General features: G+C 32.6%; 1 protein-coding gene and 1 pseudogene across 1 annotated transcript; both read left to right on the forward strand.

Annotated features, from left to right (window-relative positions):
- The first annotated feature begins 1,864 nt into the window (after positions 1–1,864).
- LOC111401193 (probable S-adenosylmethionine-dependent methyltransferase At5g37990) lies at positions 1,865–3,418 on the forward strand. Its single transcript, XM_023028817.1, has 3 exons — positions 1,865–2,108; positions 2,175–2,837; positions 2,916–3,418. Exons 1-3 carry the CDS (start codon positions 1,875–1,877, stop codon positions 3,258–3,260), a joined length of 1,242 nt encoding a protein of 413 aa, XP_022884585.1. The 5' UTR covers positions 1,865–1,874; the 3' UTR covers positions 3,261–3,418.
- Positions 3,419–9,751: 6,333 nt separating this feature from the next.
- LOC111401194 overlaps positions 9,752–11,829 on the forward strand; it is a 7,711-nt pseudogene continuing 5,633 nt past the window's right edge.

Below are 11,829 nucleotides of genomic sequence, written 5' to 3' on the forward strand. Positions count from 1 at the left end.
TGGGGGGGGGAGGGGGGGGGGGGGGGGGGGGGGGGGGGGGGGGGGGGGGGGGAATAAAAATGCTCTTCGATGTAATATAGAGAATATCACCATCAAAGAAGATTACTAAAATCTTAAATTTTACGAAATTCTACCTAGATTGTTTATAAAAATGCGAAAATTAACTTGGATTAGAAGCATTAAGGCTTCAAAGAAATCAATGCAAAACTAACTTCTTCTCTTTTTTCTTTTTTCTTTTCATTTTTTTCCCTTGGGAAAATTTGGCTTTTCAGCTTGTATCGCTTTCTAAAAGAAAAAAAATGATCTGTTCAGCAACAAAATGAAATCCAAAATTTACAAAATTGTAGTCATCTAAAGAATTAAAGGTTAAAATTTCATATGGAAATTCAATCGATAGATGGGTCAAAATTGTTTTCGAAACTGGATCTATTTGTTCTCGGATACATTCTCGCAGCCCTTGGAAAAACGTCAATAACTTGAATTTTACACAATTAACATTCATGATTCCATGTCCGAAAGATAGAGAATCCATATGGCTACCTTCTCCAACTGGAATCACTTCAAAATTCCAAGTATTTTGGTCGCTGTGAATTTTTAGATTTGGGTTAATTTTTAGAAACTGAAAATATTTCATGGACTTGAATTATTTGGGTTAATTTAAGCGTACATATAAGGTGAACAAAATAGGTTTACTGCATCATTAGCATATCCTATATGCGAGGCATTTTGAAAACGTAGCGAGCATACACGGATATATGCGAAGCATATACACGTATTTTATAACACTTCATTTAATATTGCATCAATTTGCTCGTTACCTTTTCCTATTCTTCCAACTCCCATCAACGTAGGGCGAGTTGAGATATGTTATCTCCATTTGTTTTGTTTTACATGGCATCATATTTGGATCTGCGTCTTTTCATTTGTTAACAAGAATTAATGTACGAAGATGTCAAAAATTTAGTTGGGCCTTTACAAGATAGCTAGACCGGGAAAACAGATCTTAATGCAGCATAAGTAATACGTTAGTTGGAAGTGCTTGAATAAATTGTGCAGTCAAAGAAATCATTAAGACAGATGCTTGAATAAATTGAGCTGTCATACGCTAGTTGCAATTATTAATGAATTGTCATAATAAGAATACATCAATAATGCAAACGGGCTGCGGCGGCTATGAGAACGTTGACCTTTTTTGTATTCGGGGGCGGATCCAGAAAGTGCGAACTGTGACGTCAAAAAAAAATTATTTTTTTTAACAACGTATCATGAACAAAAAAGAAAAATCGATTGTTTGCTGTTCATGTTCTGTGTTTGCACTTTGGAAAGAAATCGGTAGATTATATGATATATCTATGAACTAAATAATGGATATGGACCATGTGATATGTATATAGATTTAGAATATGGACATCTTGAGGTAGAAAATTAAGTTTTTAGCCACCAAAAAAAATCGAAAAAACTGCGAAGTCATTTGACCTCACATGACCCCATGTGAGTCCGCCCCTGTTTGTATTCAAATCTAATCCAATCTAGGGCCTATTTGAAATTTTATATATATATTCCTCTTATCAAAATACATTTTGAAATAGTATTTTGATGGAAAACACGTGACTAAAGAGTAAGAAAAAATTTTGAGTTTACATGTAATATTATTTTATTAAAAATATTTGGTTGAAAATAAGATTAAAAAAATGTAATTTGAAAATAATGGGATCAACAAGGGCTGTCATAGAATGGTACCTATAAATACAATACTTACAATCTTACCAATGTAGGAATTACAAAGTACATATATATATATATATATATATATATATATATATATAGAGAGAGAGAGAGAGAGAGAGAGAGAGAGAGAGAGAGAGAGAGGTGTCATGTCTCAATCATATGCTATGCTCAAATGCTATGGATCTTGCTCGATGTCCTACGGAGGACATCGACCTCGATGGATGTCAACTCGAACGACGTTGAGCCAAAAAGTAGCTCATGACAATGAGGAGCTTCGCCTCCGGACTCCATTCATCGCTCTGCATAAGCCAGTAGAAGGGCTCTATGCCATGAATGGGGGAGATGGACTTCATAGCTATGCCCAAAACTCATCCCATCAGGTACCAATTTTTATTTTTGTGCTATAAATTTTGCAGAATAATCATTTTTTTTGCATTATTGCACAGAGAGGAGTAGTAGATGTAGCAAAACCAATCATCCAGGAAGAGATTATCATTAAACTTGACATCGAACAATTGTATTCGACTAGCCAATACAACTTTCGTATTGCGGATTTCGGCTGCTCCACAGGACACAATTCATTTCCTGCCATTCAAATCATTATCCAAGCCATTGAGAAAAAAATTGAAAGAGAGAGACAATTACAAAATTTCGATTATCAAGTGTTTTTTAATGATCAAGTGATGAACGATTTTAACACCCTTTTTGCTTCACTTCCACCTGAGAGAAAGTACTGTGCAGCTGGAGTACCCGGTCCCTTTCACGGTCGACTATTGCCCAAGGATTCCCTTCATTTTGCATATTCATCGTGTGCACTAAACTGGCTGTCGGAGGTGCCCAAAGCAGTACAAGACCGCACATCTCGTGCATGGAACGAAGGAAAAGTACATTATACGGGTGCTAAAAAGGAAGTTTTCGATGCCTATTCGAATCAATATGACAAGGACATTACATCTTTCTTGAATGCAAGGGCAACGGAGGTGGTGAGTGGAGGGCTAATGGCCTTTCTTGTTCCTGCTGTCCCAACTTTCGATCATTCTGAGACTACGTACACTACCCCGACAGAGATGGATGTCTTGGGATCTTGCCTCATGGACATGGCAAACAAGGTAAGGTTAATTAATTCATTTCCTTTGAGAAGCAACACAGTTTTATAGTTCTAACCAAGGTTATTATTTTTATTTCAGGGACGACTGAGCAAAGCGAAAGTAGACTCGTTCAACTTTCCTTTGTACTTCACAATCCCAAATGAATTAAAGGCCATAATCGAAAGGAACAATAATTTCAGTATAGAAAGAATGGAGATATTGAACAACCCTGGGAAGCACAGTTTACGCAGTGCCAATGAGCGCGCATCATATCTCAGGGCTGTCTTTGAGGGATTGCTGGTCAATCAATTTGGAAGTGGAATCATGGATGAATTGTTCGAGCGTTATGCTAACAAACTTGAAGAGTCGTCCCATTTCTTGGACCCTGACAACGAGAAATCAATCATAATACTAGTCCTGCTCAAGTGTACGGGTGACAAATGAGCTTGGTATTGATAGAATTGGAAATTACATTCATAAAAATTGTATTTAAGCTTGCAAAATAAAGGACTCTATCCACGAAGAATATAAGATTTGTCAAAAGTTCTGTTACGTACAAGATGGAATTGCGAGAATAATTAATGGAACTTGAAATCCATTTTGGAGAACGATGTTGCAAAGTATTAATTAGCACCGTTTCAGTGATTTTAACCACCATGATAATCAGGGGCGGAGCTAAGAAATTTGTTCAATACGGACATAATTTAACCCATGTCGAACATTATGTTTTGGTAATGAATTTAATGATAATAAAACTATAAAACAAAATCATGTGTTTGGATCTAAAAATAAAACCCATGTAAATTAAAACATGTGTTTTATTCCACCTCTCCCTCTGCTTAAAAAAAAAAAAAAAAACACCTCCCCTGTTGCTTTATATTAAAAAATTAAAAAAATAGTTTGGGCCTAAAATTTCCGCACTTGTCTCAACGTAGCTCCGCCACTGATGATAATAGGAAATTTTAGTAGTACTAAATCGAAACTTGGATGTCAACGCCAGATGCACACCTCACCTATCATGTAGTAAAAGGCTGATACACCTTAATGTTGGGTGTGAAACCTCGTACCAATTTTCACGATAGAGTTCCTCGATGGAAGAGACAAGCCCATGACGATAACGAACAAGAAGGGCCAATCTCGCCAAACAAAGACCCAGTTATGTAGCCCACAACAAAACACACCTCCTCTCTTGCCTAGTCGAGCGAGAGGGAATCCTACTATCAAGTCACGTAACCATCAAGAGAATGGCTCGAGTTGGTCTCGTCTAGTAGGTGGGTCCATGCTACACCTTTACTTAAAAGACGCATTTGCCATTTCTTGTCACGATCCCCTTCTTTTTTACCACCACCGGCAACCATTGTTATATTGTGTTATTTGTATTGCAAGTGTATGATATGTTAACAATTGATAAAACAGACATTAGAGTATGAATTATTGTTCTCATGCGGACTATCTATCTAAATATTGACTAAACTATTCTTCACTCCTATTTGAGTAAAAACAATTAAAGTGATTCAATTAAGTTACTAATTATTGTTATTCTACAAAAGAAATTTTAACGTACACAATTATATTAAATGAAATTTTTTTATATATAAATAAAGAGTATTACGACTCACGAATTCACCCGTAGTTATTACTTTTACTCTCACCTCTCAAGTTTGATTCCTAAACTTGTATTCTATCGAATTAACGAACTTAATTAGTTTACGTTTCTCGAGTTCAAATCAATCATATCTATCATAGTCAATTCAATATATCTCTTCCTAATTCAAAGTAAACATAAACTAAATGTATTAAACCACCTAAAAACTAAATCTAAGCCGCAACCATAATAAAAGTATATCTCTACCTTTTATCTAATTGCCAAATTTTACTACGTGGTCTAAATTTATAACTTATCTATCGAATCTTCATAAATTCACAAATTACTTAAATAATTATCAATTACTTCAAAGCATTAAAGGATATAATAAAATCAAAACATAGAACAAATAAATACAAAAATCTTAAAAATTGAAATTAAAGGTTCACAACTAGGTTATATTATTTGCCCAAACTTATGACTTTAGCTATACATCATGGGAAAGGAAAATTATCATGACAGACGTGTCAAGTGTACCATTGTCCAAGCCCTACTCCTCGGATTTCCAACATTAATGTATTTTGAAATAACAACAGACAAGTTCATATAGATATTCAATCAAATAACACATATGATCCATTGGCATTTGCTTGAGACCGTTTCTTAGGTTTGTGACATTCATTTTAGCGATATTCTACGCTTTTGAACTTCTTTTCATATTCTTGTTATTACCCTGCTTAGAGGAGTCTCTAGGATGCTTCAATTTTATTCTTTGAATTAGTTTCCACCAATTAGACTTCTTGTTTTCTTCAATCCTCAACCGAATAATAAATTCTTCAATATTCATTTCCTTGCACTTGTGAATAGGAATATTCAATTTTCTCGAAATCTATGGAATTGGACCAAAGTTGAATAGAACCAACCGGTTCAATTCTGATTCCTTTATTAACTGGATCGATTTTGGGACAATGCATCAAGAATCGAAAACTAGACCCTAAAATTATCTTAGGCCAAAATTTCATTTTTCATGCGCTGCAGCTGCAGCTGCTTCTTCTTCTTCTATCTTTCAGCAAAATATAATGGATAATCAACATTCAAATTTAAATAATTTTATGAAATTCATAACTTTAGTGAAGCCCTAATACAAAATTCCAATACATCTACTTTTTCGAACTTATTTTCTCCGTAGCTGTCTTTCTATACATTTCTGATGTTCAGACACGTCACTTCTTAGAAAATAATACAGTTTTCTTACACTTGAACACATTAGATCTTGTCATCTTTTCATTTGTTTTTGAAAAAAAAAAATGATGCATTAAGGTATAACAAATATATTGAAGACAACGTATCTCAGTTGCCAGATGTGCTTTTTATTTTATTTTATTTTATTTATTTATTTTTTTGTCTGATTTTAATCTTTATAAAAGTAATATCCACATTCAGTTGCTGCTCAACTGTCCAAAGGAATTTATACTTTATTTTTATTGAGTTTTCGGTCACTCATTTTGTTAAGACATTCGGTTCAAATGTAGCACTTTTGATTATAAGATTTAAACCACAAGTTTAACTTAATATTAGAATTAGAATTTCATTTTAATTTCTCTTATGTACAAAATATAGTTGAAGAAGTGAGATAAATGATTTATCTTTAAATGAAGATGGAATTGCGAGAATAATTAATGGAACTTGAAATCCATTTTGGAGAACGATGTTGCAAAGTATTAATTAGCACCGTTTCAATGATTTTAACCACCATGATAATCAGGGGCGGAGCTAAGAAATTTGTTCAGTGCGGGCATAATTTAACCCATGTCGAACATTATGTTTTGGTAATGAATTTAATGATAATAAAACTATAAAACAAAATCATGTGTTTGGATCTAAAAATAAAACCCATGTAAATTAAAACATGTGTTTTATTCCACCTCTCCTTCTGCTTAAAAAAAAAAAAAAAAACACCTCCCCTGTTGCTTTATATTTAAAAATAAAAAAAAATAGTTTGGGCCCAAAATTTCCGCACTTGTCTCAACGTGGCTCCGCCAGTGATGATAATAGGAAATTTTAGTAGTACTAAATCGAAACTTGGATGTCAACGCCAGATGCACACCTCACCTATCATGTAGTAAAAGGCTGATACACCTTAATGTTGGGTGTGAAACCTCGTACCAATTTTCACGATAGAGTTCCTCGATGGAAGAGACAAGCCCATGACGATAACGAACAAGAAGGGCCAATCTCGCCAAACAAAGACCCAGTTATGTAGCCCACAACAAAACACACCTCCTCTCTTGCCTAGTCGAGCGAGAGGGAATCCTACTATCAAGTCACGTAACCATCAAGAGAATGGCTCGACTTGGTCTCGTCTAGTAGGTGGGCCCATGCTACACCTTTACTTAAAAGACGCATTTGCCATTTCTTGTCACGAGCCCCTTCTTTTTTAACACATATGATCCATTGGCATTTGCTTGAGCCTGTTTCTTAGGTTTGCGACATTCATTTTAGCGATATTCTACGCTTTTGAACTTCTTTTCATATTCTTGTTATTACCCTGCTTAGAGGAGTCTCTAGGATGCTTCAATTTTATTCTTTGAATTAGTTTCCACCAATTAGACTTCTGGTTGTTTTCTTCAATCCTCGACCGAATAATAAATTCTTCAATATTCATTTCCTTGCACTTGTGAATAGGGATATTCAAGTTTCCCGAAATCTATGGAATTGGACCAAAGTTGAATAGAACCAACCAGGTCAGTTCTGATTCCTTTATTAAATGGATCGATTTTAAGACAATGCATCAAGAATCGATCAGTTTCGATTAAGTTCTTTTACTATATTAAGAATCAATAGTGAATTCAATTCTCCCTAATTTCTCTTTTTGCTGGTATATTATGAGAATAATTACTGAATATTTGAAAACTAGACCCTAAAATTATGTTAGGCCAAAATTTCACTTTTCATACGTTGCTGCTTCTTCTTCTTTTTCTTCTTCTTCTTCTTCTTCTTCTTCAATCTTTCAGCAAAACATAATGGGTAATCAACATTCAAATTTAAATAATTTTATAAAATTCATAACTTTAGTGAAGCCCTAATACAAATTCCAATACATCTACTTTTTCGAACTTATTTTCTCCGTGGCTGTCTTTCTATACATTTCTGATGTTCAGACACGTCACTTCTTAGAAAATAATACAGTTTCTTACACTTTTGGACACATTAGATCTTGGCATCTTTTCATTTGTTTAAAAAAAAAAAAAAATGATGCATTAAGGTATAACAAATATATTGAAGACAACGTATCTCAATTGCCAGATGTTCTTTTTATTTTATTTTTTTTGTCTGATTTTAATCTTTATAAAAGTAATATCCACGTTCAGTTGCTGCTCAACTGTCCGAAGGAATTTCTACTTTATTTTTATTGAGTTTTCGGTCACTCATTTTGTCAAGACATTTGGTTCAAATGTAGCACTTTTGATTATAAGATTTAAACCACAAGTTTAACTTAATATTAGAATTAGAATTTTAATTTTAATTTCTCTTATGTACAAAATATATTTGAAGAAGTGAGGTATATAATTTATCTTTAAATGCGAGGTTACATGTGACATTCTTTAAAACCCTAGTCGATAACACGAATCATGTGATCACCAATTGTTTGAAGGAAAAAAAAAATAGTTAGTTTACTTGGGACGTTCAACTATTTAATATATTTCATATGATTTGTTTATGTTATATTATTCATAATGTTCTATTAGTTTGGAGAGAGATGTTACAAGTACAGAAAAAATTTAACAGAATTTTTATAGAAAAACACTTGACGATTTTTTATTGATTTTTGATACGACGAACACAAAAAATTGCACCATATAGATGTTGCGTATATCATTTCTATGATAATTCCTTATATGCAGGGAATTATTCTATTTTGGACCTATTTTTGTTAATCATCATTTGCACGTGTGGATAAAGGTAATAAGTTAAGAAAAAAAAAAATAGTTAGTTTACATGGGACGTTCAACTATTTAATATATTTCATATGATTTGTTTATGTTATATTATTCATAATGTTCTATTAGTTTGGAGAGACATGTTACAAGGACAGAAAAAATTTAACAGAATTTTTATAGAAGAACACTTGACGATTTTTTATTGATTTTTGGTACGAAGAACACAAAAAAATTGCACCATACAGGTGTTGCGTATATCATTTCTATGATAATTCCTTATATGCAGGGAATTATTCGATTTTGGACCTATTTTTGTTAATCATCATTTGCACGTGTGGATAAAGGTGATAAGTTATGTGATAATGAAGGTAAGTAATTTTCTTCTCCTTTAATAATGATATCTTCAAAAGAAATCAAATGCAATTAATATAAAGTAGCATATTTGGTATATAATATCAATAAATTAGAATAGAAAAATCTACTAGAATAATTGGAAATGTTAACAATATTTTTCTAGTAAAAAATATGAACAAACTAATATAATTACAAATAAAATAAGAATAAAATTCGACAAGATTAAATGAGATTGCATAAAAAGTAAAAGATTAAATAAATAATTGAGAAATAGAAGAGAAAGAAAATAAAGATTAAGTTCAACATAACATTTTCAATGGACTGATTTTATTTCAAACTATAAATTTTACACAAAAGCTTTGTTCTCTAAAAAAGGGTAATTGATACAAAACCCTCGTACCTTTCATTTTTTTGACATTTTTATTCTTATTACCATTTTTGCTTGCCAAAAATGTCATTTTATTTACTTATCGTCAGTATCTTCCTTAACCGAATAAAAGAGCCAATTTTCTTTTTAAAAAGAATGGTAATATAGGCTCCCTAAATTTTCCTTCTTTTAGTAATGTGTTAGAATTAAATAATAATTGGAAATATATTAATACATACAACCATAATATGCTTGTAGAAAGAATTTATTTTACACGATCATTTTCCATCATTTACTTGTTTGACACAATTTTTTAATAAAAATTATTATTATTATTATTGTTGTTGTTGTTGTACAACTAAAAAATAAAGAAAAATATAAATTTTATAAATAGTATATTTAAAAAATAATATATTCACAAAAAATTATATTATGTGCAATATTTGTGAAAAGAATAATGCTATTTGTTGTTATTCATTACAATAATCGTCATGTATACATTTGATACGTGGTTATTTGATGCATTAATATGATATTTTTTATTAACTCCTTTATCAAATAACTAAAATAACATGTGTACTTAACGTAGAAATCATTATGAATGATTACAAATCCCATTATTCTTGTGAAAATGGCCTCTCACACACATCTAACAAAAGCTAATATTTTAAAACAATAATTTATGGGATGAAATAAATTAATAATTTTAGTCCCAAAACAAAAGAAAGCAATTCCAAAATTTGATCACACGCCACCATCATCACTCCGCCCGATCAAAACCCACTCAACAATCACAGTATCAAATATTAGATTTTTTTTAATTTTTTTTTCCTGATAATTTGTAGTATAACTAACCGTATGAAGGGAAGAAGAAAAATCAAGGGGAGGAAGGAAAGGAAAATGGGTACAGTTGAGACATGGAGAAGAGCATATGGGGCTCTCAAAGATCAAACTAAACTTGGCCTTGCACATGTCAATTCCGATTTCAAGGTGCCCGTTTTACATATATTGTTGATTCTATATACAAAAGTATTGGGTTTTATTAATCGATGATTTTTTTTTTTTTTTTTTTAAAACTAAATATAGGATGTGGATGTGGCGATTGTTAAGGCTACCAATCATGTGGAACGTCCACCCAAAGAGAGACAACTCAGAAGTGAGGCATTTTTTTTCTTCTGCTTTTATTTACAGTGGATTTAATCGATTGAGTTCGTGCTGTCGAATTTCGACTGTTTTTCATTTCCAAGCAGGGTATATGATTCATTTGAAAAACTCTCTTCTTTGTTGTGAGAACTAGTATATGAATTTGGGACTTGGGTTAGAAATCTAAAACTCAGTATCTTAGTTCTTGTAAAAAAAATTTGCACTGTCTGAAAATTATACCCGCAAATGTAACATACATAAATCTTTACTTGGGTCCTCGTTCAGTAGTTTTGGTATACGGATCCCTAGCATTCATTTTTATTAAGCGTGTCGAAGACAAGATTTCAATGAATACACACGGCCCGCTGTGATAGCTTAATGCTTTTAGATTAATAGTTTAACACAATGGTCTCTGGAAATGGTATTCGTCTGAAATTACCCTTAAAAAATCTGATGTGAAGGATATTTTGTTGAATAATGCTATTTGTATATTAGGAGTTATATAATGGTTGACATATAGAGGTGTCAAAAAGAGATGGAGAATTTTTTTATTTTATTTTATTATTATTATTATGACTTGAAGAAATTATGACAAAGTCATATCACACCACATCATATGTATATGTGTGTAAGCCATTATGTAAATCATTATGTACATGTAGTACAACTGTATTTTGTTCAAAAAAATAACTCCTTCCAAAAATAAAATTTTAAGTAAATTGCAAAACAAGAAAACAACAGAATTGATCTACTTTCCCGGTGGTCTTCACCACTTTGACCCGACCCCTCCATTTCTTTTCAGCTTCTAAAGATCATAGAATTGTTTGTCCAACTTTGCTCAAAAGTATTGAAGAAAATTGAGCATCCATCTGTCAGTTATTCAGATACAATTCTTATAGTAGTAATTTAATTGATCATCAACTATAGAAAGAAGTGATTTTTTTTTCATATTTAGCTGCGGATAACTCTTTTTTGCTTGTGGAAAAAGGCTTAAAAGGCTTCAGAGTGAGACTGAGAGGGAGAGGGAGATGGGATAAAAAGAAAAGGATTTTTGCTTTTAACTGCATTTAGATATGTCATCATTTTGTATTCAGTATTTAGATATGTCATAATAAGAGGCTCCAAACCCCTCTGCAACTCTCAACTTTTGATATTCACAGCCTAGAAAACAGACCTGATACTACTATCCTCTCACAATGTAGCATGTTTTAAAATCCAATGTGAGTAGGGGAATCAAAGGGTGGGGGGAGGCATGGGGAGCAGGCTACTAGAGATCGAGTGGGGAGAAGAATATCCTGTTTTTTTCTTATCAATTCTTTCATTATTTATTCAGGGAAGATTGATGAATTGCGTTTCGAGTTACATAATAAAGATTGTCTTACATGTAAGCCACGTGATGTTTAAATAGCCTCTTGAACAGAAACTGTCTCTAGGGATGCACTTGCTACAAAATTGACCTTTTTGTCTCCAAAAATTGAGTGGAGACGCAAATGCATATGGCTGGAACTATAGGTTTATTTATCCTTATTATGAAATATGAACTTTGGAGATGGGGTTTCTATTTACTTGGGACAAGTGTGTGAATAATTGAGGTGGGGGGGGGGGGGGGGGGGGTGACGGGGG

Source organism: Olea europaea, chromosome 10 (genome assembly GCF_002742605.1).
Source record: "Olea europaea var. sylvestris chromosome 10, O_europaea_v1, whole genome shotgun sequence".
In the NCBI taxonomy this organism is placed as follows: domain Eukaryota; kingdom Viridiplantae; phylum Streptophyta; class Magnoliopsida; order Lamiales; family Oleaceae; genus Olea; species Olea europaea.

Bases quoted from the DNA above. Each gene is read 5' to 3' on its own strand.
- LOC111401193 (XM_023028817.1), top strand. From the start codon at position 1,875: ATGTCTCAATCATATGCTATGCTCAAATGCTATGGATCTTGCTCGATG. The intron at 2,109-2,174 runs GTACCAATTTTT...ATTATTGCACAG, and splicing joins CCCAAAACTCATCCCATCAG to AGAGGAGTAGTAGATGTAGC. The intron at 2,838-2,915 runs GTAAGGTTAATT...TTTTTATTTCAG, and splicing joins TCATGGACATGGCAAACAAG to GGACGACTGAGCAAAGCGAA.